Source organism: Xenopus laevis, chromosome 4S (genome assembly GCF_017654675.1).
Source record: "Xenopus laevis strain J_2021 chromosome 4S, Xenopus_laevis_v10.1, whole genome shotgun sequence".
NCBI classification, from domain to species: domain Eukaryota; kingdom Metazoa; phylum Chordata; class Amphibia; order Anura; family Pipidae; genus Xenopus; species Xenopus laevis.
The window spans coordinates 73737217-73765009 of record NC_054378.1 but is presented as its reverse complement, the minus strand read 5'-3'; the positions used below and the strand labels follow the sequence as shown (position 1 = coordinate 73765009).

Sequence of the window (27793 nt, the reverse complement as noted above, 5' to 3'; positions counted from 1 at the left end):
AGCTGGTCAAAAACCCCCTTGCCACCTCTAACTTTTTCCCTCACAGGAGTAATACTACAGAATGTGCAGTGTTTTTTAAGTGCAGTCCCGTCAGTACAAATCCCATAGATAAGAAGGCAGTCAGCTAACTCGCACTGACGTTCAGTGGAATGCACAAAAAAGCTATGTGTACAGCCCGTGAAGCAAATTGATGCTTCCCAGTAGTGCATTGCATGTTTTTTTGTACTTGGTCAGGCAAACTTTACATTTTGATCATATTGCAATGAAAATATGACTTTTCTGTGTAGACTGTGGAATGGCCCGATTTCTCTTTGAACTTAACAAATGTGCATTAGTAAGTCAAGATGTTACAGATTTATTGAAACGCGATAAATCAATATTAGCATAGAAGCTGTTCAGAAAAACGTGGTATAGTTTAGCTAATGTTACCAGATTGCTAAAAAAGGATCAAGGATAAAGGCCCTAAGGTGGGCCAAAATATTGGACACACAGATTGAATGCAAAAAATGTGACTTTATTCATCTAAATAATTTGGAGTGCGGTTCTATGTGAAATTTCATTTTCTGTAACAATGTGGCTCACACTGTTAGAGAGAGAGTCTACAATGACCATAAATTTAGATTAATAAACAACGCAGTGCTAGTGCAAGGAGCAACCAGCAAACTGAATAGCGACTTTCTTTTCATTTAGCACCAGATGTAGCAAATAATAACGTGGAAATTATGCAGAAAATTAATAGTATATTTATCACACTGAGAATGTATATATCATGTTTGTATACTACCTACAAATGGAATTAGAAGAGGATACCTTGATGTGTGATTGTAGTGTATAGTTAAAGCAATGAACTAGACTTTTATGTAGAATATTTGAATAAACTTTCATAATATCTTAAAACTAAATCTAAATAATATCATACATTTCCTAACCCAAAACAACCACAAATTTTCTTTTAAGTCTATATTTCCGCACCTCCCTTCCTGTTTATCTCCTGACACCTCTGACATTCACATTATATTAGCCTATGCAGCTATGTGTGTCAGTAATGTGAATAGATATGCCACCTGTTCCGTTTTGACCTGGACAGCCTGGTTTTTGGTGGGCTAGGGGGAGGAGGGACGTGGGGTCTACATAGGGTAGGGGGGTAGTTTTAGTTAATGGTTAAATTCTCCTTCAAAGTTGATCAAAGTGCTCTCAGTTTACTATTTAAAACAAATCACTCTGCGATATGCTTTCAGTGTTTGTTTCTGTTTGGAGATAAAAACACCTGCTCAATTCCGAATGATTAGCAGTATGCACATTTGGGCAGAACCGGGCCTGGGCATGGGGTAAGATGCACCTGAATCACTTCCCGGTTGTCCTCTCTGCACCAGACATCACATGTCAGAAAAGATGCTCTAGTGTCAAGTTTTTCCATTCTAATGAATGGAAGCCAGCAGGGGTGGTAGGGTGCTTTTTCTGCCATCTGAACATGTGACATAAACATTTGGCTAAGGAGCACTAGGCATTTTGAGTTTCAAAAACGCTTATTGCTTCTCATTTATGCCAAAGGGAATGTTGCAGTCTATAGTGTGATTAACTGCTTGGCTAGCAGTGGCTTACACAATTCCACTGTGTTGTTACAGGTGAAGCAGTCAGATAAGCACAGTAATATTTGGTACATTTATGTTAACATGGCAGGTATAACTGGCCTGCTCCATAATTTCTCTCGGCTTAGACAAGAAAGAGGAAATAGGAACAGGAATATAAATCATAAGACAAAATAGCAGAGGGTCCTTAACCAAAATATCCACACAAGCAGGTTATCACCGTGTAGCAGAAGCTTTTGGTAGAAGTGTCTATCAAAGGCAGTGTGTTTTCCTTGCATGAATTAGAAACCGCTGCAGACTTTGACTACTATTGAACAAACTTTCTTCAAGGTGAAGCAAAATAAACACAATTTTGAAATAAATGTGATGGAACACACACAACATTTTTACTCAAGCACTAAGTAAAAACACAAGCGGTCATTGTCCTAAAAAATTGTTGATTGATCCCATTTGACTTTAATAGAAACTCAACAACTTCCCAAGTTTTTGTCCTGCAACTTTTCCCTATTTTTTTTTTCTTTGAGATATCTCGAATATTTGAGGTTCTGCAGATATTCTTGTTTATATTTGTATAGGTGCTTTATTGCCAATGTCTAAAACTGTTATAAATCTCTCCCTTAGTGTATGATTAATTCCTAATTTAACATTTTTCATGCCACCCTTCATTTTGACATTGGGACAAGAATGAATGACCCTAGCATCTTGTGGCAAAAAGTACTACATTCCAAACTGGGTTTAAGAACCAAGAGTCCAATAAATATAAGACTAAAAATTGATATCATTGATTGATATATTATCTTTCCTTTAAGAATTCTGGGTGCCAAAATCTTTTGCATGATCCTACCTGTCTACACCTAGCGGATGTCTGCCTGAGGGTCTGTGATTCACTAGCATGCTTTGTGTTGGTGGGCACAAAACTTAAAAGGTTTCCTAAAAAGATTTAGGGGATTGAAAGGCAGACAGACCCATTCATAACGAGCACAGAACAATCATAATTCACAAACTGTTTACTTTAGTGTGTGCAGCTTGCAGACAGTACAGTACACTGTTGTCTTTGATGTATTCCTATAGTTATGTGCTGGTAAAGAAAGATTCTTAGAGGCTTATTTATTAAAGGATTTTAGTGGTGTTAATGGTTTTTAAAACCAAGGCTACACTCAAAACAACAGGAAAAGCAGCGCTTTTCTAAATAACGCAAACCAATAATTGAGATAGTACCCATAAGTGTGTAAAAATCCAGGCTTGTAAGAAACCACAAATAATTAAAATTCATTAATAAGGTTTTTGTGATGTTAAAATTCATGTAATCATATATGTGCACAATATATTGCAATTCTATTCCAGTTCATATAGGAGGAGAGTCCAAAAAGATTAAAAATGGTCCACTAGGATCACTGCAGCTCCCATTGACTGACTTCTGTAGGACCTTGACAGCTTTTACTTGGAGCAGTTTTGTTTTAGTGGTTTTCATGTTTTCTACACTTAATTAATATTACGTTTTCAGAGTTTTTTTTTTTTAGCACTCAAGAAATTTTTATTTTACTTCCAGTTCACACAATAAAAAAAATCATACTTTCGCAGTTGTACAGTATATCCGTTTCAAATGTTTATACAATGCTGTATGACTCATGTATTGATTACTGAACCAGATAATAAAAAGTAACAAAAGGAAAAGAAAAGCAAGAGAATAAAAAGATAGATTAGAAGATGGATCCCCCACTCCACACAATATGTAAGCAAAACATAGCTTAGAGTATTACCCACTATAGCTCCATTATATTACTGCAATGCAAGACGTCTTGTAACCATATAATCCTTCCAGGACAAAATTTCAAGGAAATTGTCCATATTATCTTGTATACGAGCAGTAAGCTCTTCCATTGCGTAAATAGCATTTATTTTGTGCAAAGTTTGTTGCCAAGGTACATCTGGAGATAACCAGCTGATTGCCAGGGTCCGCTTAGCCTAGCTGATCTATTAAGCAATGTAATTGGAAGATTATGCAACAATTCCCATGGATTTAATGGAAATGTCACTGAAAAGAGTTCCTGTATCAAAGCATGTACTTTATGCCAATGATGTTGCGCCTTGGGACAATCCCACCATATATGAATTAAAGAGGCAATATCATCACAGCCACGGAAGCAGAGAGGCGAATGCATTTGCGAAATTCGATGTTTTCTTTGAGGTGTCATATACCATCTGGTCATAAGCTTATACGAAAGTTCTTTTATCGCTACATTCTTAGACGCTTTCTTAGTAGCCATCCAAATTTTATTCCAGCCATTGCTAGGAAGCATTATCGGTATATCTCGTTCCCATGCGATGCAGTAAGCTGGGCTAGCTTTAAAAGTAGTTGAAAGCATCGGAGTATAAAGTGTTGAAATCATACCTCTAGTAAGTGGGGAAATTTTGCATAAAGCTTCAAAATGGTGTTGGCCTGGGATGTCATATTATGTATGAGACCCTATACAAAATGTCGCACTTGAGCATAAACATATACTTCAGAATCAGGGAAGTCATATGCACATTGTAAAAGTTGAAAAGACCATGTGATAAGGCCCTAAAGGAGATTGTACAGTACTTAAACCATTTTGCGTCCATTTTTCGAAAAGTTGTGCTTGCAGCCCTGGTACAAAGGAAGGATTACCTACAATAGATTTAGGTTTACACAATGAATAACGATATTTACATGAATCCCAAATCCGGAAAGAGTGTTGTACAACCAAATTCTGAATCCCAAACTTATTGTGTGGAGGCCTTGTTTTAAAAAACATAAAATCTATGTTTTGTCCACTTAATAATACGTTTTTCTGCTTCAGTAAATTGCAGATCTGCCAATTCACGTTTCAGTACCTGTATCTCTGCAGTATTTTGACCTGGACTGCCAAAACAATGGGTTAATCGTCAAGTTAGCTGATTTATTTTTTGTTGTCTAATTCTTTTAGTGTATGCCCCTATTTTAATAAGATGGCCTAGTATAAAAGGATTAAAGGCTGCCCAGACCAAAATTGGAGAAGAATCAGTTGTACAATTATGCAAAAACTATTCCTCAATCTCCGACTTAGTTTTAATGAGTTTTGGGAATTCAACAATAACGACTCATTGAAAGACCATAACCGAGTCCGGGGAATTGAAGGTGCCATATGGATCGTCACAGTACAAAAATTATGGTCAGACCAACCTACCGATATAATGTCGACCTCCTGAATCTGCGGAATGAAATCAGAATGCACAAAAATATAGTCAATCCGCCCCCAGCCCAGTGTGACTGAAACAACTAAGGAAGATGATTTAATGGTGTCGGAGGGTCGCCGTTACTATGGTTCGCTGCGGCTTTAGGGAGCTTTTAGCTGCTTATATTTCACATGCAGCTTCTTTTCACTGATACAGACATGTTCCTATTTTTATAGGAATGTGTCTGTATCACTTTAAGTCTACTAGAAAATCATGTAAACATGAAAGGACATGTCAAGCTTATTTTTAGGTTTGAGCATGGCTGCATAGATCAACTTATCCCAACTTGAACCGCATTAATTGTGCTCCCAAATTCGCCTCCTGAGCCCTACACCACTGTGTTGTTCCTGGCTGCATTCGTTTACCCGGCAGCCATTTTTCCTGCATTATGTTCTTCCGGGTGTATTATGCATGTGCCGATAGTCCCGCCTGCCTGACCTCCCATTCAGTTTATTCATTCAATAAAACTTTATTTAAAAATATCTACTGTAACTGAAAACGAACACTATTCTGAATAGTGCTCTTAGTTGGGATCAAGTACAAGGGACTGTTTTATTATTACAGAGAAAAAGGAAATTGTTTTTAAAAATGTGGATTATTTGATTATGGATTATTTGAGTCTGTTAGAGACTGCCTTTCCCTAATTTGGAGCTTTCTGGATAACGGATCCCGAACATGTACTTACCTTTTTATTCAAGTCATTTAATATTCATATTCCAATATCTCATTCAAGGCGCTGCTAAAGTAAATTAGACCCTAGCAACCAGATAACTGCTGAAATTCCAAAATCAAATCAATTAAGATCAATTGAAGTAGATTATAGGAATAGAAAGAAATAGATGAAGCAACAAGGGCAGTGCTGTATGCCAGTCTTGACAATGTGATTCACTTATTTACATCTGTAACATATGATTCAACGCAGTCCACAAAGTGGTGTCTAATCACTGGTATTTCACTTGTCTGTACCTGCTGATATACTTGATATACTGTCAGCTTATTATCTTCCAACTTTAGGAGACTGCTAACCATCAATATTCCCAGCAGCACGATTTCCCTTTTAATATAAATGTAAGTAACCAGCAATCAGAGTCCCCAAGACACAGAGCTGGCAGACACCGCTGCATCTTCAACAAATTGGTTTACATTTTAATAAGATTCTTGGAAGCATCTGCTGGATCTCTTCCACTGAAAGAGCATCTGACTTCCCTCGAAGCGCTTCAGCATCTGCCTCCAAGCTGAACAAATGAATGGCCATTATAGTTTAACTCCTTCAGTAATCTGCAAAGCAGTTGTAGACCACATTGGCCAAGGTATTTACATATTATTTTATGCTTTGTGTATTATAAAAGTGCTGATTATACAAATGCAATCACAATGATTCCCGGCCCTTTAGAAGTTCATTCTAGGGGGTCTGACGCAGGGACTTGTCTGAAGTCCTGAAACCTAACAAGGAAACTGTGAGTCAGATTTTCTTTGTAATTAAATCTAAACATAAAGTCATAGTTACAGAATTGTTGACTATTACAGTTGATAATGGATTAAGGGAATGCCCAGTATTCAGGGGACACTGGGCAAACATCCCATCTAAACATTTTGGCGGAAAGTGGTTGATTTAATATTCTAGTACTGAATCTTTATTTTATATATGTGCACAAGAACTCGCAGAAACTTGGTTCCAAATAAAACAGTGCATATATTTATTTATTTTTTTCACCGTGAGGTTGAGGTTAACAGAGGTGTAGGCCTAAAAAAAACAAATAAAAAAAACAAAAACCTTTTGCCTAATATTATGTTTATTTACCATTGGTAACCTATTCCTCACAGGTATTCCAACAAGTCACCTTTCACAACTCAAATCTGTTCTAAATGCAGCCGCTAGATTCATTCATCTATCTCACCGCTCAACATCAGCTGCTCCCATATGTATGTCCCTTCACTGGCTCCCAATCTCCTCTAGAATTAAATTCAAATTACTTACACTCACATTCATGGCCCTTAATAATGAAACCCCTCCCTATATTTCATCTCTGATCTCCAAATACACTCCTTCACGCAACCTTCGCTCTGCTTCTGATCTTCGCCTCTCTTCTCCTCTCATCACTTCTGCCTATTCTCGTCTACAAGACTTCTCTCGGGCTTCTGCTTTTCTGTGGAACTCTCTGCCTCGAGCTGTCAGAATTTCTCCTTCTTTCCAAACTTTCAAGCGCTCCTTAAAGACCCACCTGTTTAAAGAAGATTATTCAATGTACCTTAATTAATCAATCATTGCTGTATCAAAAATCACAAATTATATCTAAAATCCTAATGTCTCAATTGTACCCTAACCTTTAGTTTGTAAACTCTTATTTGTAGGGCCCTCTAATCCTATTGTACTCTGTAACCCTTGTTATCACCATTGATTCCCTGTTTGTTATAACTAAGGTAAAGCACTGCGTCGGCGCTATATAAATAAATGATGATGATGATTGCTAATCTTCCAGGGAATTTGAGAAGTAGCAGGATTAACATACAAATTAAAATGGTTCTGTACAATTAATGCTAGGTATATATTATACTCCCCTGATGGATCAAACACTGTTGCTGTTCATTGCCCCCTTAATAGCCTAATTGGTCATTATGTGCTATATTCCAATTCAGTTTTTCTATGATTGAAACATGTTCATGGCAGGAAGCTGCATTCCTCTTTCTTCTCTACTATTTATGCATTTTTGCTAAGCAGGCTGGAATGTAAGCTTCTCTCAAGGACTGGCATACGCTATAGCAGCCCATACAATGAAAACAATTGATTAGAGTAGTAAATCAGTTAATCTGACAAGCGTTTTTGTCTGAGGATTCATGTAGCAACAACAACAAAAAAAAAAACAGTGTTCCTAATGCAAAATGGCTTTACAGACTGGAACGATTAGGGACCTATCTGTGCTCCCCTTCATCAGAGATTAGTAACCCAACACTTTGGGGAGATGCTTCATAGCAGTATATCTGGTCATTTAACTACCATTTATTTTTAATTATATCCACAAAACTTTAAAATGAGTGTTTAATATGCTGAAATGATTGGCAAAATGTGTGCATAACAAGCTTTATTTAGAAGTGAGAATATTAGCCTGAAAAGACCTGAGTTCATTAATGTGAAGTGTATTGTAGACAGGCGGATAAACAGCTTTACTCGTTTCCCACTGGACTGCATTTACATCTTGTTGATTCACATAAGCATTGTTTATAATTCACTGTTTTTGGAATGAAGCCGTTTTTGTAAATCATCACTACTTCAGATCCATTTTGCAATCTTTCCACATGTCCTGTTTCTTTCTTTCCTGCATGAAAAATGTCTGACTTCCAACATTTCATGATTATGCTTTATGTCTATCCTAAATAAATATCTACCCCAAACATGTTAAAATCTTTGGAATAACAATGATTGCAGACTACTATTTTGCCCTATTTAAATAAATGGAAATACAGATAAGCTGCTCCATTTAAAGGAACAGTTCAGTGTAAAAATGAAAACTAATATTCTATACTAGAAAACCTTTTTATTTTTTGAGAATACAGATTTTGGTGTAATATAAATCACTACTTCCTGTAACCCATACAAGCCAATGAGCCTGTAGAATTTAGTAGTCTGCAGCATTGATGAGAAAAACTATTTGCCCCCTTCCTTATCATTACACAAATGTAGTATTAGACAAAAGGAACATAAGTAAATAAATTTTTAATTTGTTATTGTATTTATTTAAGGAGCAACGTTATCCAACACCCATATCACCAGTTTTAAAAAGTAACTGCTATTGGAACTGTTTCAGTAACTGTAACTAGTTGCCAAAATGTAATTTATAATTAGGCTTCATTACAACCAACTCACTATGTATTTATCTGTATCATGAAGTATTATACAACAAAGTTTCAACAAACATGCTATACCATGATCAAATGAGATTTGTGAACACAAAAGAGAAAAGTTTAAAATATATTATCTGGAAAGGGTTACAAAAGTATTTTTAAGGCTCTGAGGCAACATCAAGTCAGTAGGGCTCATTCAAACTTCTTCATGAAAAAGTTATGTTTCCTCCCAAAAATTAAATGGGTGGTTCACCTTTAAATTAACTTTAAGTATGTTATAGAATGGCCAATTCTAAGCTAGGGTTTCTACTAGGGTTACCACCTTTTGGCCTGTCTAACTCCGGGCAGGGGGCAAAGCAGTGACGCGATGGGGGCATGGTCGTGACAGAGGGCTGGGCTGTGACGTGGCGATCGCTGCGTCAATCATATGAAATCCTGCCCGGTTTTTCTAATTCGTAAAACTGGGCAGGCAGTTTTGACCCAGACAGCCCTTAAAATTACTGGGCTGTCCGGGTCAAAACCGAACAGGTGGCACAACCCTATTCATATTATTGACACACAGAAGGGAGGTAAGACAAAATTCTGGTTGTTTTGTGCTAGGAAATGTATAATTTTGCCTATTTAGTTTTCAGATATTATAAAAGTATATTCTGCATAAAAGCCTCTAGTTCGTTGCTTTAAATATCCATTACAATCAAACATCAAGGTATCCTCCTTGCTTTTGTATGTTGTATACAAACATGATATTTACATTTTCATTGTGATAAATATACTATTGATTTTCTGCATAATATCCACAGGTTATTATTTACTACATATGGTGCCAAATGCTTAGAGAGAGAGACACTTTTCAGTTTTCCGTTTGCACTAGCACTGTGTTGTTTATTAAACAAAACTTATGTTCGTTGTAGAATCTCTATCTAACAGTGTGAGCCATACAGAAAATAAAATACATTTCCCATTATTGAAAAGGCAACATCAAAGCAAATAATGATGGTACGCTCGTCTGAAAGCAGCACATCAACATTAAATATGTCCAAACCATTCATTAGAATTGAAAAAACTTGACACTAGAACATCTTTTCTGATGTGTCTGGTGCAGCGAGGACAACCGGGAAGTTAACCGGGTGCATCTTGCCCCATGCCCAGCTTCCATTCTGCCAAAATGTGCATACTGCAAATCAATTGGAAAGGAGCAGATGTGTTTATCACCAAACAGAAACAACCACTGAAAGCATTTTGCAGAGTGACTTGTTTAGGCCTATAGCAGTAAACTTTGAGCACTTTGATCAACTTTAAATCTGATGAGAATTTTTTTTTCTCTTGTAAAGTAGATGCAGCTGGAGTAAATAAATCAGCTTCACACAAACTCCATCCTAAAACCGGGAAATGTTGGCTACATACTAAGCCTCATGCATTAAGTGTAAAAAAAAGTGTCTTGTTTTTTTCCATGTTGTCTCCTGTCTTGCAGATAACACCCTAGGTGCATTTCTGCCACAAAAACAGCACAGCCTGCTTTTGGCAACACTGTATTCTTGAGTGGCGAGGCTGGGAGCGGTAAGAAGAAGTCCCTCTGTATGACCCCTAACTTGTATGTCATTCAGCAAGGTGCTATGAGTCTTGTCCTTAACTCCTGCTCATGACATAACATATGAGCTGCCAGTGGCATAAATATAGAGGAAGCAACCCCCCCCCCCCTTGAGGCTTGGGGGGACAGGGAGGCCCAGACTGCAGGGTCTGCATCTGCTGCGAGGAGCAGGGAAATATAGCCAAGTGGACAGGCTGGCAGGTGGATGGAATGCCAGATATGTGTGTGCCGGCCCCTCCAAAGATATTTTTGAAGGGGTTCTGAGCACACCATTCTTACGCCACTGCTGCTTAAGCTGCCTTGTGAGCAAATGTGTTGCAGTCTATACCTTGCACTGCATTAATCCAATACAAGGTACAATAGCCATTGCTCCCCAGTGCAGCAGGTTAGTGCATGGGCTCTAAATATACTTTTAGTATACAAAGTGCAACTGTGTTTTGTGGAGAGGCATAACAGGTGGTTTCTCATTCAAGTGCATGAAACTGCACCTGCCCATTTACTTGACATTGCCAGCACAGTAATGGTATTTTTCAAACCCGTAATCCCACATACATCAGTCAGGCAGTGATTGGGTGGTCACCGTGTCAGTTATAAGAAATCCAGCCTAGTTTTCCTAATTTGGAAAACGGGGCAGGCAATTTTGACAAAACCGGACAGATGGCAACTTAGTTTCTACATTTATATTGTATGAATAAAAGCATAAATAAAGGGCCTTTAAAGGCATTCATTTAAACCATAATCCTAAACAACTCTTGTGCCAACAAGATATTTCTTCAAGAACAATGCAGAATTGTCTGTGCCTAGAAATCACCTAGAAGTCAGAATACCACTAGATTTGTTCTTAGGGCTTCCAGATTTATCTAAACTAGAAAAAATCTGGCGTGTATTCAAGGCTTCCCAAAAAAGAGTTTCTTAGAAATGTCATATTATGTGCTCCAAGTAAATACACTACCTGGTTTTACTTTTATTATACCAAACTTACATGGCCGTTCGGGATAGGATGGTATTCATCCCAGGGTACTTCGAGAGAGCTTAGCTCTGTGATTGCCAAATCTCTTCACTTAATTTTTCAGGATTCATTGAGGTCTGGCATAGTGCCAAGAGACTGGCGTATTGCTAATGTGGTGCCACTATTCAAAAAGGATCCGTTCTCAGGCTGAAAACTATAAGCCAGATAGTCTGACATCAGTGGTAGAAAAGCTTTTCGAAGGGGTGTTAAGGGATAAGATACTGGACTTCAATGCAAATCATAATACTATGAGTTTGTACCAGCATGGTTTTATGCGTAACCAATCTTGTCAAACAAATTTAATTGCCTTTTATGAGAAGGTGAGCAGGTACCTCGATTCTGGGGAAGGCAGTGGATGCTATCTACTTAGACTTAGCTAAAGCATTTGATACAATGCCACACAGAAGGTTACTGTTTAAATTAAGGAATATTGGCCTGGAACATAGTATTTGTATCTGGATAGAGAACTGGCTAAAATATTGATTACAAAGAGTGGTGGTAAATGGAACATTTTCTAATTGGACCAGTGGTGTTAGTGGAGTACCACAGGGCTTTGAACTTGGTCCTTTGCTTTTCAACTTGTTTATTAATGACCTGGAGGAGGACATTGAAAGTACTGTTTCTATTTTTGCAGATGATACTAAATTGTGCAGAACTATAGATTCCATGCAGGATGTTGCCACGTTGCAGAGTGATTTGTCTAAATTGGAAAACTGGGCAGCAAACTGGAAAATGAGGTTCAATGTTGATAAATGCAAGGTTATGCACTTTGGCAAAAATAATATATATATATGCTGGAGAGAGTGCAGAGACGGCAACTAAACTGGTTAGCGGGATGTCCTAAATGCCACAAAGATGGTTAAGTATGAGTGGGGATTGGCAAATTGTGGATATGGGATATAGGAGAGCTTGACCTGTAAGGTCTTTGAGATTTGATTTTCACCTACCAACTGTTCATTGTCAAAAAGTATGGCCTGCTGAATCCCGGCATAGACAAAAATCTGATTTTTTAAGTGTTGCCACAGATGTAGCTCATGCTTTTACATAAACAAGGAAATATTTATATAGCCTTCTGTTCCCATGACATTAAAAGCACTTCATGGATTACTGTCACCAAGGCAGCGATGACTTTGCACTCAATATGCAAGGACTTGTCACTTGTCATGATTCACAAGGAACTTTCACACAGATTTAAAACAAATTCTCTACAATTCAGTTTCAAATTGAGCATACTTAATTCTTATTACAAAGTCAATTTTGTCCACTGTATATGCCACTGAGAACCTGGAACATATATATTCTAGTGCATTTATAGTACTATAGCTAAAGTTTTCTCTGGGCCAGTAATCCTTCTTAATTCATAATCAGTTAACATTTATATCTTTATGTCTGTACTAAATTGTATGAGATGATGGGGCAGATTTATGAAAAATCTAATGTGATTTTTTTTTTCATAACCAAATTCACACATTCCAGTTCTAACTTCAAAAACTTGAATATCTGAGTTAATAAGAAAAAAAAATAGAAAATTCAAATGTAACAATTTGGTTTTTATCCAAAAACTCAAATCAATTCAAGTTTTTGGGACATAAATTTGATCGATTCAAGTTTTTTCAGGACATGAACTTGATCACCAGAGTTTTTTCCTCATACAAGTTTTAGACATTTGGATTTTTCCATAAACACACAAACATTTGAAATTCTAGTTTATGTGAGGTAGAAAAACCCTCACACAACTCCTAAATCAGATTCTTAATAAATATGCCCAGTTGTCTAGTTGTAGACAATGATTTACCATATTTTATTAAAATAGGCTCCATGCTTCCAAACCATTACAAGAAACTACTAGAGATTCATTTTGGATTCCATTGGCAGCCCAAAACGATAAAATATCTAGGTACAAATATACACGCAGAATACACTATGCTAGCGCAGGACAATTACAACAAAATAGGCCAAAAGGTGCTTGCTATGATAAAGAACTGGGAAAAACTGAACCTATCATGGCTAGGCAGAGTAACTGCATAGAAAATGTCTGCCCTCCCTTTATTACTGTATTTATTTCGCACCTTACCAACTTTTCCCCCTAGAGGTCTACTTGAAACCTTTACAGAAAGCCTTTAACCATTTTGTTTGGAATGGAAAGCGAGCTAGACTGAATTTCACTAAGGCCTGTTGCAACTACCAAAAGGGTGGCCTAGTAATCCCTAATTTAAAATGCAATTAATTAGCGGTGCAACTTGCCCATTTAGTATCCTGGCATCAGGCAGAGAAAGCTCCGCTCTGGGCCCAAATTGAACAAGACTCCATGCCGGAAATCAATATGAGAAATTTATTCTGGCTCACAAATTCAACAATAAAAACATACAGCAATCCGATAATAGCCCATTCCATAAAAATTTGGTCCCAAGCAAAAGGATTATACCATCTTGTCTCTCCTCACAAACCAGCCATTTGCTTACTTAATAATCCTCCAGGTATGTCGGCCCGAGCCTTCTCTTGGTGGAAACAGTACCATTTAAAATAGGCTCCATGACATAACTTGCCTGCAAAACACAGGAAAATGGGACCAATTTGTTCAAATAAATAGCCAATAGAGTTTCACTGGTTTTGAGTGTTTTGTATCTGCAGATTTTAAATGGTAATGATAAAAGGTTTGACGACAATCTCAGCAAATGATGTTGTACATTATAGAAAACACAATTATTGTGAATCTGGTTTAAGGCCTTTATAATTTGTAAACACAGTGCTAATTGTCAGTCCATATATGTAAAGTGAGAAGGGTAATAAATCCCCTGCTCATTAGAGTAGGCTTCCATGTTCTTAGTAGCAGATTTCAACAGAAAACATCAGCTGTCATCTTCTTTAGGCCTCTTAAGTGCACTGTAGTCCATAAAACAGATATGTGCATTTGTGTTATCTTTAAAATACATTAATATAGTCATTAAATGTGTCATCCATGTCACGTAGCATAGCTTATTTACTTTACATAAAATAACTAGTGCCCAACATGTTATGAAATGCTGTTTTGCGCAGTTCAGTGTGCACGTACATGGAACACTACAATTTAAATACTCACGCAAATTCTTAAAGCTTTATTTTCTCATATATATTGTCATCAGTGTTTAATCAGTTAGTCAGATGGCGTGTCACCTTGCATTTAGATTTAACATGAGAGATTTTTTATGCCTCCCTCCATATCAGATAAAACTCAAAGATCATCAGTTCTTGCAGCTTAAAAGAGTGTCTAGATGACAGAAGCTAATGGAGATAAGCAAACTATGGTCAATACATAGGAAAATAACAGGAAGATGTGTCTGATTTTAATATCTAGCCACTTTGCTGTTTCAGACTCTGCAGCAGCCTCACTGGATTACATAGGACCATATATGGGATTGTGCCACTAGATATTTAAATGAGTCTAGCCACCAGCCCAGTGAATATCATCTTAACATTTGAGAAGCTATTTAAGTACCACATAGAGATCTAGTATTGCAGGACCATGTAATGCAGAGTGGATATTGCAAATGAAACTCATCTGCTGGTATAACAGGACCCTAAGAGCAAAATAAATAATATTTTATGTCAATAACAAGAATTAAAGGAATTGTTCAGTGTAAAAATAAAAACTAAGTACCGGTACATAAATAGGCTGTGCAAAATAAAAAAAATGTTTTTAATATAGTTAGCCAAAAATGTACCCTATAAAGGCTGGAGTGACTGGATGTCTAACAGAACACTACTTCCTGCTTTGCAGTTCTCTTGGTTTCCACTGATTGGTTACCAGGCAGTAACCAATCAGAGGCTTGAGGGGGGCACATGGGTTATAACTGTTGCTTTTTAAATCTGAGCTGAATGCTGAGGATCAATTGCAAACTCACTGAACAGTTATGTCCCATGTGGCCCCCCTTAAAGTCGCTTACTAACTGGGCGTTAGAGTTGAAAAGCAGTAAGTTGTGTTCTGTTCTGTTAGACATCCGCTCACTCCAGCATTTTATAGATTATACTAGACATTAAGCCAGTTAAATTAACGGGCGCTAGAACATATGTCGTCCCATACCTCCCAACATTTCAGAATGGGTAACATTAGTAGGCAGGGCCTCCTTTGTAGCACTGGTGGCCGGGGGGTTAATACTGGTGCCCAGGGGGGTGTTAACATTGGTGGCCAGGGGGGTGTTAACATTGGTGGCCAGGGGGGTGTTAACATTGGTGGCTAGGGGGGTTAACATTGTTGGCCAGGGTGGGGTTAACATTGGTGGCCAGGGGGGGTTAACATTGGTGGCTAGGGGGGTTAACATTGTTGGCCAGGGTGGGGTTAACATTGGTGGCCAGGGGGGGTTAACATTGGTGGCCAGGGGGGTTAACATTGGTGGCCAGGGGGGGTTAACATTGGTGGCCAGGGGGGGTTAACATTGGTGGCCAGGGGGGTTAACATTGGTGGCCAGGGGGGTTAACATTGGTGGCCAGTGGGACTTACCTGTCAAGTTCGCCGGGGCCCTTTCACGCAGTTTCTCCTTAGTGACGTCTTCTTCCTCGGCGGTGGCTTCTTCTTCTCCTTTGGCGGCGGTGGATCCTCTCTTCAGACGGCGGTGGATTCTCTCTTTAGACTGCGTCGGTGGATCTTCTCTTCAGACGCCGGCGGTGGATCCTCTCTTCAGACGCCGGCGGTGGATCCTCTCTTCAGACGCCGGCGGTGGATCCTCTCTTCAGACGCCGGCGGTGGATCCTCTCTTCAGACGCCGGCGGTGGATCCTCTCTTCAGACGCCGGCGGTGGATCCTCTCTTCAGACGCCGGCGGTGGATCCTCTCTTCAGACGCCGGCGGTGGATCCTCTCTTCAGACGCCGGCGGCGGATCCTCTCTTCGGACAGGTAATTCCAGCAGCTAACGGTCCGTGGGGCACATGCGCAGTTCCAGCAGCTAACGGTCCCTGGGGCACATGCGCAGTAGCGCAATTCCACGGACACAGGGACTGGACGCAGAGACACTTGGACTTTATTATATAGGATTTTTGGCTAGATATATTAGAAATATTTTTTTATTTTGCACAGTTTTTATTTTTACACTGAACTGTTCTTTTGATATATAAACATTTGTTTATGCTACTGCTTGAGGCTTTAATAAAAGCCCAATTCTGAGTACTTTAAAAAAAATAGAGCAAGGTAGGATTCATACATAAATAAAAGTGATGGAAAACTGTAAATGAGTTATTTATCCCAATAAATAAATATTAGCTAATTCTGTTCTTTCTAAATCAAGCAACATAGAATAATATTTGTCAAAAATCCTATCCAATGTTAGAGGTGTGACGAGAACAAAACAGCAGTTTATATGTCGCTATTAGTTTAGCAAAATAATTTTCTGCTGCCTTTAAAGTGTAGCAATGAAAACACATTTGTAGCATTAAATTCGAAACAGAGGGTTAAATTATATACAAATTTATATCTGAAATATTTTTGCATAAAAGAACAATATCGCTCAATTTTCACCAGATCTAGTTTGTTTTGCAGGTGTCCCCTTTCCAAAGAACTTCCAACAGGTTTGCAACAAGATACTCACCAGGCTCTTCCGAGTTTTTGTTCATGTCTATATCCATCATTTTGATGCCATCATCAGTGTGGGAGCTGAAGCTCACGTCAACACCTGTTATAAGCACTTCTATTATTTCATCACAGAATTCAGCTTGGTTAACCATCGGGAGCTTGAGCCACTGGTAAGGAAAACACATTTTATTAGAACAGACAGAATTATAACATGATGAGCCAGTCTTGAATGAAAACACAATTTTGGGTAGATTTTAGATTTAATGTTAATTAAATGCAGTTTATACATTATTTGAATAGGTCAGTTGCCTAGAGCACAGATGGAAAATATAAAGGATCACAGCTGTGTACTGTATATATAGTATATTCCACCATGTTACATTCTCACTGCTTTGCTCACATAATAATGGGTGCCATTAGTTCTAAAATTGGTATTGCTCACTATTTAACACTAAAGCCTGTGTTTTCAGCTTATAATTGACAATAGTGTAGTAACAAATGCTGTGTTAGTTTATCAGCATGCTTTCATTTTTTCCATAGTTGAAAGTCATTGGTAAGTTTGTAACAACTGGACAAGGAAAATACCTTCATGTTTTGATTGTCAGTTGCTGTGGGAGATAACGTTTTTCATAGATTGTAATATCTGCCATGTGCTTCATTCTTCTACAAGGCTCTGTGGCGATATTATATAATGCAGATTTTTTTTCAATAAGAGATTGTCATTTAATGAATCATAACTGTACAGCTAATGAAACAAATATGTGTGCAATACATCTACCAAGGACAGTGAGTGTTTCAGAACAGAAATATGTATGTGCAAAGCACATCAAAGATAAAGGACTAATAATACCAAAGTAATGGGTAGTACAATAATTTGCAAAAACTGGGACTGGGATTGGGACTTTTATTTGCTCCTGGTTAAGTACAGTTCTCACCTTAGCTCATGGCAAAAACAACTCTTCTTTACTAGGAAAATGTAGATACTATGACATTATAGAGCAGCAGTTCCCAGCTTCAGTGATGAAAGTGCCCCAGCAGCTTCAGAATGCTGTCAAATGCAACAGCCAGTTTGATGGAAAATTATCATATTAGTGCAATACAATGTGATTCATGACAGTAAGGAAAGTTTTTAATGAATTGACAAAAATGAATCAAAGAAAATGGCTCAATTCCTCAGAATGTTTTCAACTACTCTGTTAATGCTCTTCTGAGTGGTAACTATATTTGCAGCTCATTAAAATGTACCAATATATAGGGGCATTTATTACGTTTTGAATGGTAAATTCGAATTGTGGAATTTTTTTTGTGTCGAAATTTTCAAGTCAATGGCAGAGGTCCAGTGAACCATTTGAATATGTTAATTGCCTTCCTGACATTTAAAGTTTTTTTTTTTTTTTTTTTTTTGGAGGAAAACTCGAATTGAATTTGATTCTAATTTTCGGGTCGGGCTATTTGATCGAATATTAGACATTCGAGTTTTTTCATAAATATCCTCCCATTTGAGTTGTGAGTACATTCAAATTTATTAGAGTAAAAAAAAATTCACAAATTTGAAATTCGACCTTTGATAAATAACCCCCTTAATGTATATTATGCTAATTAATGTTATTTTGATAGCACCTTGAAGAAACATGTTAAATACATGAAATATGATACATAAGTGCCACTCAGAGTTTAAAAATAGCTGTACAGACACACATATACTGAATGTAATACTTTATGTATATATTAGTGCATGCTACCAGGCAAGTATAGAACCAGAAAGGGACATCTTTTCTTATGGTTTACCTTAAATGGAATAATAATGTGCCACTCAAAACCATGTAAAGCAAAAAACGAAAAAAAAATCAAATGTGAATACAAGTGTATTATATAAATGAGAATAAGCAAGAGTTTTGATTCACTTTACTGCACGTGTCACATCTGAAATTCCAGATTACAGGATGATAAAGCAAGAGTGCTTGAAGAGACTGTTTTAAGGAGAAATTTTAGGAACCCCCCAGTGGTTATAATCACTTAACTGATACCTTGGGCTAGTGGGTAGTGGAAAAATGCACTGGCTTGGGATCATTTTTTTGACAACCACACAGAAAGCTTCTTCTTCTTTTGCTTCTTCTTTCTTCTGTTGCCCAGTAGATAATAGTGAAAAGGCTGACTTTTTGCTTAAAGTTGGGCTTTTTACTTTATTGTGCATATGCACCTGGCGAGTGGAAGGAAGAAGCTGAAAAACGTTTGCTGCATGGTGTTCACTGAAAAGTACAGTTTTCTGCTAATAGGAGCACTAACCTGAGGTATCAGGTAAGTTATTGTAGTAACTGGGGGATAACAATTGCTACTCCCAGTAATTTAGACTTTCCTTGCTTTTTTAAACAGGAAACATTCTAGATACACACTATAAATAGGTTAGGCGTCATTCACAAAATCTCCAATTGCAAAATTGCGCTCCCTGGTACTCTATCACACAGCACTTATGGCACGTGATTTGTGTAGCTTGCTCCTTGCAAATTTTGCTAAATCCTGCGCAAGATGCAAGGGGCAGCACTGCAGGATCAATGCAGCCCTGTACAGAACTCTGCTGCATCAAGTGACAGTACTCACTAACATCAACATATAAATGATGTGCAAGTTAGTGGGGGGACATCTATATGCATCTGAAAGCCTCCCCTCATCAATACAAGCTTTATTTATTGGGATGGTGTTGGTCACCATGTCTATTTTTTGCACATTGTACATTGTCCCTTTTGTCTCTTAAAGAGGATGCTGGTAATGTAGACATATCTTAACTATGCAGCTTTAAGTGTTTTTCTAAATATAATCAATTAAACAATAAAACTCTTTCGAAGATCGTTTTCAAAATTATCCATGCATTGTAAGTATTTTTCTAGATAAACTCCCTTATTTTATCTAGAAAAATGTTTACAATGCATGAATAATAGCAAACAATTATAATTTATATTGTTATAAAAAAACAGTATAACATATTAGCTTTATCCTTTTAACTGATAGTTTTAGCCTATTTTTAAATACAGTTATGGGATCCCTTATCCAGAAACCGGTTATCCAGACAACCCCAAATTACAGGAAGGCCATCTCCCATAGACTCCATTTTAATCAAATAATTAAAATCTTTAAAAATGATTTCCTTTTTCTCTGTAATATTAAAAGTACCTTGTACTTGATCCCAACTACACTATGATTGATCCTTATGGGAGGCAAAACAATCCTATTGGGTTTATTTAATGTTTAAATGGTTTTGCGGTAAACTTAAGGTATAGAGATCCCAATTAAGGAAAGGACCCTTATCTGGAAAACCCAGGTCCCAAGCATTCTGAACAATAGTTCCCCTACCTGTATTTGCTAGATGTTTAACATCTGCACTAATAATCTCACCCCCCTTTCCAAATATGGGTCCACCATGCCAGGAGGCAAAACGTTTGGAAGGGACCTTGCTATTATTTGACAAATTCAATACATTGTGTATATGTATTGAATTGCTAAATCATTGATCTTCGAGACGAGTTGGATGAGTTTTACCTATACGTCTAATTGTATTTTTCTTGATTCCACAGAAAGAAATGACTGAGAAGATCTGCCACTAAACCTGGAGCCAAGATGCTTTGGTTACTATACATATATGTATATATTTTTTTAAAATAAGGACTGGATGATGGAGTCTTATCTGTTCCAAGAATGTGAATCTGTTTTTTATACTAGCAAGAGGCTTTTTATAATCCTTTTTTTAACAAGGATAAACATGTTTATTTATTTAAATGATTTTCCACATACACACTTTATTTCATCACACCAGTATTTTATATACAATAGACTCCATGAAACTAGACTATTTTTGATGCATGACCTAAAACAAAACAATGTTTAAAAGACCTACAGGTATATATTAGAATGTACACAACTGCACCAAAATTACTGCTTGTGACAAGATCTTATGCACTCACCAAAGCACAGATGTGTAAATGCAAAGACTTTATAGTAATAAAAATATTACTGCTGCAGGATGTCAATAACTGAGCAAGCACAGGGTTATCAAACAAATGTATATTAACATTTCACTATCCAGTTAGAAATTAAAAATGTGTTGTTTTTTTTTTTTTTTTTGCTGTGGACTTTTCATAAATGGGCAAAAAAGCACCTGCACAAAGGGTTCCAACATCCGCACTTATGGTGTAAGGAGAATACTGTATATCTCTTTAGCAGCAATGTAGTCCCTCATTACTATGACACAAGCACCACCTGAGATGCCCCGGGATTACCTGATCCTAGAACACAAAACTATAGCTATGTGATACAGTACTAGCTACAGTGCTTCCATTACATATCATTTCATCATTGACATTGCTGGTGTATGTGCAGTAAGTTAGAAAAGTAATGACACTTTCTTTATGGGAGATTGTCTTTGTTTACCCTAGGCCCCGCCCTAAAACAGCACTGGCTATCAAAGGCATGTTTGGAAAAAAATGTGTAAGATCATGTGGTTATATTTAAACTTTTGTCATGTATAAACAAAGTGGACTCCCAAAACTATTACTTCACCTGAGATTTACTTTTGTCATGACCATGTTGGGATGTTTTACTTCTTCACCTACTATAGTTTAACCAAAACTAAATGAAGTCAAAAAGTCAGCCTAGAAAAAAGAATAAACCATAGATACCATCATGTTACCTTCTACTATGCTCATGCTACCTTCACATTTATTTGGACTAAACCTGCCTGATTTGGATGAAAGATCATTGCATTGTTCAATTTGCAGTTCCATATGCTTTCATGAGTAAGTAGTTACTGTAGCTGCACTGTCTGAGGTGTTGTGGGTTCTGTATGGACTCATTGACTTTGTTTCCTTGACTGTCACTGAAGACTTTCTAAGAAGCCTTTCCAAATCTTTGCAAAGGCAGTCATGCAATGGAGTGTTCTATTAGTGGCATTTTTCCATTTGCAAAAACACATTTTTCACAGTGAATTTCTGCATATTCCTTTTGATAAAAGTGCAATTATTCTATTTTTGTATCTACAAAATATATATCTAAAACAAAAATAACTTGATGTGTCTTTCTTTCCGTTGTACACTTTGCAATTTACCTCTAAGATCCAATAAAAATAAAAGGATATATGTTAACTAATTTTAAAATTCTTTTAGTATTTACTTAAATGTTGTCAGACATTGGTGAATACTATTAAAACAAATAGATTTCAATAGTCCATCAAAATGAGTCTTGTGCAGTAAATTATTCACAGACTTTACAAACGATTTGGGGGTGGGCATATTTGATCTTCTGTATGCATGTCTAATTATCATTGAGACTTTGTGTTTATCTTCTGTTCCCCTAGACACAAGGAAAAATTTCTTGCTTCACGAAGCCATCTTCTGAAGATGAAACAGTTGGTTCACTGCTCATCCTCACAGAAAACAACTCTAATTAATAATTTTAAAAATAAGCTTAAAATGAAAACCAAGCTATGTTCTTATCTATCTTGTGCTGCTTGTTTTAATTAATACAAGGAACATGTTTTGGTGCTCTGCCTTCTAAATAAATACTTCGTGAACGGGAGTTCAAAGAGTAAAAAAAAAATTGAGGGGGAATATACAGAATAAAGAAATGTTTATCTGTCACCAGAGGGGCTTTTAGATGTGAGATGTGTATTACAGACTGAATTGGGGCCAGAGCCACATACTCTTGCACCACCAGGGCCGGCCTTAGGCCTATTGGACCAATTGGGCCCAATAGGGCCCCGCACCTCTGGGGGTCCCGCACCACAGGGCAGCACAAATAATATTTCCCTCAGCACATGATGCTGCCTGGCCTGCCCCCAACTTTGAGAGTCCAGCCCATCCCCAAATCCATAGGTCCAGCCCACCCCCAACTTTGATAAGCCAGCCTATCCCCCAACTCCATAGGTCTAGCCTGCCCCCAACTCTCATAGGCCCAGCTTTCCTCCAACCTTGATAGGCCCTGCCTGCCCCCAATCCAACCAAGCCTGCTCCCAAGATGAATCGGCCCCAAACTAATTGGCCCAGTCCACTCTCCTATTTCCTCCCTCTCTCTCTTACCCTGTGTGCCCCTATTTCATCCCTCTCACTCTCTTACCTTGTCTGCCCCTTTCCTTTCTATTTTGTGCCTGTATGCCCTTATTTTCCTAAATACTTGGTGTGTCAGTAGCCAGCAACAGTTTGTCTAGGGGCCCCGCCAATATGGTCCCAATTGGGCCCCACATTTGATAGGATCAGCCCTGTGCACCACTATAGCTGAATCTCTGTTTAACTTCCAACAGCATTTCTTTATATCTCCCTCCTAGAGTATATCCATATATCTTTTGACTAGAAATACCAATAGTAATCGAAACATATGCCCAGTTTCACTCCGGTAGGTGCCACTGTAGAAATACATTACCAAGATACCTATAATTAGTTTAAAATTGAACTTAATGGTATAAATAATATCTTGGGATTTCTTGTAATGCAGACCTCCACCTATGCCTACCGTATTATAAAAAAAACAAAACATTCATTAACCAAAGCCTTCCTTTATTCTGCTGGATATCTAAAAGGGGACTATAATCAGGGAGGCCTATTTATCAAAATTCTAACTTGTGAAGTTTAGAGTTTTTGCTACTTCTAATAAACCCACAATTAATAAAAGATTGTAAAAAACTTGATTGAATACAATTAAATTCAAAAATTTGAATTTAAAAAATGGCTTGAATTTAGGACAACTCCCACTGAATTTTACACAACTTGCCAGCTTTTAGATATCGATTTTTTACATCGAGATTGAGTTTTTTTGCTTAATAAATACCAGACATTTGAATTTAAATCATAATAAATCACCCCCCTCGTTGTTAGAAATTCATGAAGACATAAACATAAATCATCTTGATTTAAAGCTTGCCATTGCTTGTCATGCAGTAGCAGACTGGAAAAAATTATATGTTCAATATATATGCACACATGTCAAAAAAAAGGCACAGTTATATTGTGCAAATGTGCTCTTGTTCCAGCCCTAAACAAAGTGAAATGCCTATATCCTCTTTGGAAGGTTAACAACCTCATTTCTTAATTATAATGTAACCAAATTTTTAACTTGACAAACAATTTTCTTTTGTTGCCTTTAGAAAAATCATTTTCTCTTAAAGCTACAAAAGCAAGGGAGTACTGAGTTAATGTGTTGTAGATATACTTGTAGCCATCACTGTTGGTAATTTGTATGTATTTGTATATTTGATTTATGCACCCACCTACTGCATTATGCTGTGGAATATGTTGGCACTTCATAAACACGTTAATAGTAATAATTTAGCCAATTACTTTTTGCACCCAATCTTGCTCTATAGAGTTGCGGATGAGTGGCATTGTTTTATTTGTGTTTTAGTTCCCCCAGCCCCTGCCCTTTATCACTTCCCCTGTGCCAAACATGCTCCTGATCAAACACTGCTAAGCAACATGTGATTGCCATACATAAATTTAAGTAAAATCTGGAAACATAAAATCTATAGGGGTTATTTTCTTATGCCCATGCCATAAGAGCAGAAGCACTATGGGGAACAAAATCATGCTCTTTTGTTAAACATTAGCGATGAGTGATTTTTTTCACCAGGTATGCATTCATTGCAAATTTCTGCATTTCCCCATTTTCAATTTTTTTCACAAAACAAAAAACTTCGCTGAGACAAAAAAAATGCCAAGACAAAATTAACACAGAGACAAAATTTTGCCATAAGAAAGAATGCCCATTGCATTTGAACAAAAAAGGTAGCCGAGACAAAAACGTTGCATGTAAAAATGTGTTGCAAGTAAAAGATTTTTGACACCCATTGACCCATTGACTGGGGCAAGGTGCAGTGGACAATGAGTGGGACAGTAAGGACAGGATCCATAGCATGATGTGTCCACTGGCACTTCCCATCTTCCATGTATAAATTATATACAAGTCAAGGGTGGGAAGGGTGCCACCAATGTGCCTGAGATTTAAGGCCAAATCAAAGTATAGTATATTTCTTACTGTATGTAGATACTTCCATTGGAGGAGACAACATATATGTACCTCATTATATGTCACAATACACAAGTTTAAGTGAGTGACATGATATATATTCCATGTATTATCATCTCTCACTAGATGTTCCATGTTGCCTGCGTGCACGCCAACTGTTTACTCGATAGTCCCCATGATCCTAAGATATAACTATTTCTTATTGTTTATTATTTTTTACTAGACTTAAGGTATGGAGAGCTACATAATGGAAAGACCCCTTATCCAGAAAACCCCAGGTCTGAAGCATTTTAGATAACAGGTCCCATACTTGTACTGTTCTTTAATTATAAATGCGTGTTTGCTTTATTTTTGTCATCTCCCTTAATTCCTCTTGCATGCGATCCTCATGCCTCTGGCACTGCTGCTCTAGCTTGCATGTTTACATCTACTTAAATTCTTTTCTGCCTGTAAACAATGGAGTGCAGAGGTAACATAGGTAATGTTATACATATGTGTTTGTATAAAATACTTTATCATGTATGAAAAGCTTATGTTTTATCTTAAGTTTCCCTTTGCTCATGGCCACATCAGCTAAAAATGTGGTGGGGGAGAATTACATGTCACTGTTCAAGGGAAATCCACCTCTGTTTTACTGATGCATTCAGGATGGGAGAGGAAGAATGTGGTGACACTGCTGATGAAGTCCCTCCAGCAGATTTTGTGCAAACGCAGGCCCATTATCCTTTTGACATTTTGGCTGAGCTTCCATATTTTAGAGTTCAAGTACGTATGAGTCATGGTATGTGCAGAATTTTATCAGAATTCTAGCTATGTTTTGGTATTTTCTTTGTTTATGGATCTTCTGATGTCTGCAGATTGAACATTCCTATATTTAATTAAGATCTAAGTTTATATTACAACCACATTTAAAGTGTGGTGTGTTGCTGCAAAACAGAACTGTTTAAACCCTTTCTCAGCTAAAATAGTTGTCCAATAGCCTTAAGTTTCCATTCAAAGAGATGTCGCTTTAAACCATACCTTCAAAATAAAAAGATACTATAAGTTCCCAATTAAAAAAATCTTACTTAATTGGCAATACATACAGTATCAATAAATAATTCCCTTTTGTGCCTTTTTATTTTTTTGAGCCACCATGGTCTGTGTGCTCCCTCAGACAGAGGAGTAACTACAGAGGAAGCAGACCCTGTGGCTACAGGGGGACTCAGGAGGTATAGGGGCATCATGAAGCCCTAATTAAAGAGTACGTTTTATATATATTTCTAAAACAGGATAGCCTCTGGAGAGTTTGGGGGCCCCTCAAATTATTTTGCTGTGAGGCTCAGTAACATCTAGTTATGCTACTGCCCTCAGAGATCACCTGACCGGAAATAATGCAACTCTAACTGTAATAACAAGATGTGGGAATAAACAACAGAACTCTGTCCATTTATTGGCTGATGAAATTCCACATGTACAGTATGTGTGTGCCCTTGATTTGTGTGTGAGCAGACAATTTCAGTACTTCATACAAGTCAGAGGGTGGCACTTAAAGGAAAACTATAACCCAAGTAGTATTAATACTTAACCAACAGATAGTTTATATCATATTAAGTTGACTATTCAAGCATCTTACCAAACTGAAATAAAGATATCAGTAAATATTGCCCTTTTACATCTTTAACCTTGGGCCACCATTTTATGATATTCTCTGTGCTCACTCAGAGATTACCTGACCAGAAATAATGCAGCTCTAACTGTGCTAGAATCTATGGGAGTAAAAGACAGAATGGTGGTCATTAATTGGCTCTTGTGACTTAAAATGTTTATGTGCCCTTTGTAGAAATGCATTAATTTAGATGAAAGTGTTTTTTATATCTGCTGTGATAAGCTGTTATATACAGACATACAACATTCAGGGGTATAGTTTCCCTTTAATTCAGATTTCCAGTGCAAGCTGTGTGAATAATAATCACTAGTTTGCCATACTGTATTCTTAGATGCACATGGAATAACAGAGCCTCCATCCTAGATGTGATATTCATGATAAAGTTTGCATGATGCATTCCATGTCATCTCTGTACAGATCTTAAAGGGATACTGTCATGGGAAAAAAATCTTTTTTCAAAATGAATCGGTTAATAGTGCTGCTCCAGCAGAATTCTGCACTGAAATCCATTTCTCAAAAGAGCAAACAGATTTTTTTATATTAAATTTTGAAATCTGACATGGGGCTAGACATATTGTCAATTTCCCAGCTGCCCCAAGTCATGTGACTTGTGCTCTGATAAACTTCAATAACTCTTTACTGCTGTACTGCAAGTTGGAGTGATATCACCCCCCTCCCTTTACCCCGCCCCCAGCAGCCAAACAAAAGAACAATGGGAAAGTAACCAGATAGCAGCTCCCTAACACAAGATAACAGCTCCCTGGTAGATCTAAGAACAACACTCAATAGTAAAAACCCATGTCTCACCGAGACACATTCATTTACATTGAGAAGGAAAAACAACAGCCTGACAGAAAGCATTTCTCTCCTAAAGTGCAGGCACAAGTCACATGACCAGGGGCAGCTGAGAAATTGACAAAATGTCTAGCCCCATGTCAGATTTCAAAATTGAATATAAAAAAAATCTGCTGGAGTAACACTATTAAGTGATGCGTTTTGAAAAAAAACATGTTTTCCGATGACAGTATCCCTTTAAAGGACATGTAAACCCTACATTTTCCTACCATGCATATAAGTTGACCACATCATCCCCACCCAAATGGCATTATTTGTATTGCATACATCCCCTCTGTCTGCCAGCATCATTACATTTCCCTAAAACAAATAGCAGCTTTCATCTGGGAGCCATTTTCCCCCTGACACATCATCAGTGCATTTATATCTACAAACAGCACATATGTGATGTAAAGTTCATGCAATTGAATAATGCAGTCATACACAGGCAGAATTTACTATGATAAGTCCTGCTTGGATTGAGCACTGTAATGGTTACTTT

General features: G+C 37.4%; 1 protein-coding gene across 2 annotated transcripts in view; it reads left to right on the top strand.

Annotated features, from left to right (window-relative positions):
• The window catches only part of mob3c.S (MOB kinase activator 3C S homeolog), a 37891-nt gene extending 16059 nt beyond the window's left edge, over positions 1 to 21832 (top strand). Inside the window, exons 3-4 of one of the 2 annotated variants that reach the window (XM_018259588.2) lie at positions 16773 to 16975; positions 20375 to 21832. In XM_018259588.2, the coding sequence (XP_018115077.1) occupies positions 16773 to 16975; positions 20375 to 20404 (233 nt within the window). In that variant the 3' untranslated portion in view covers positions 20405 to 21832. 2 annotated transcript variants of the gene reach the window in all.
• The last annotated feature ends 5961 nt before the right edge of the window (positions 21833 to 27793 follow it).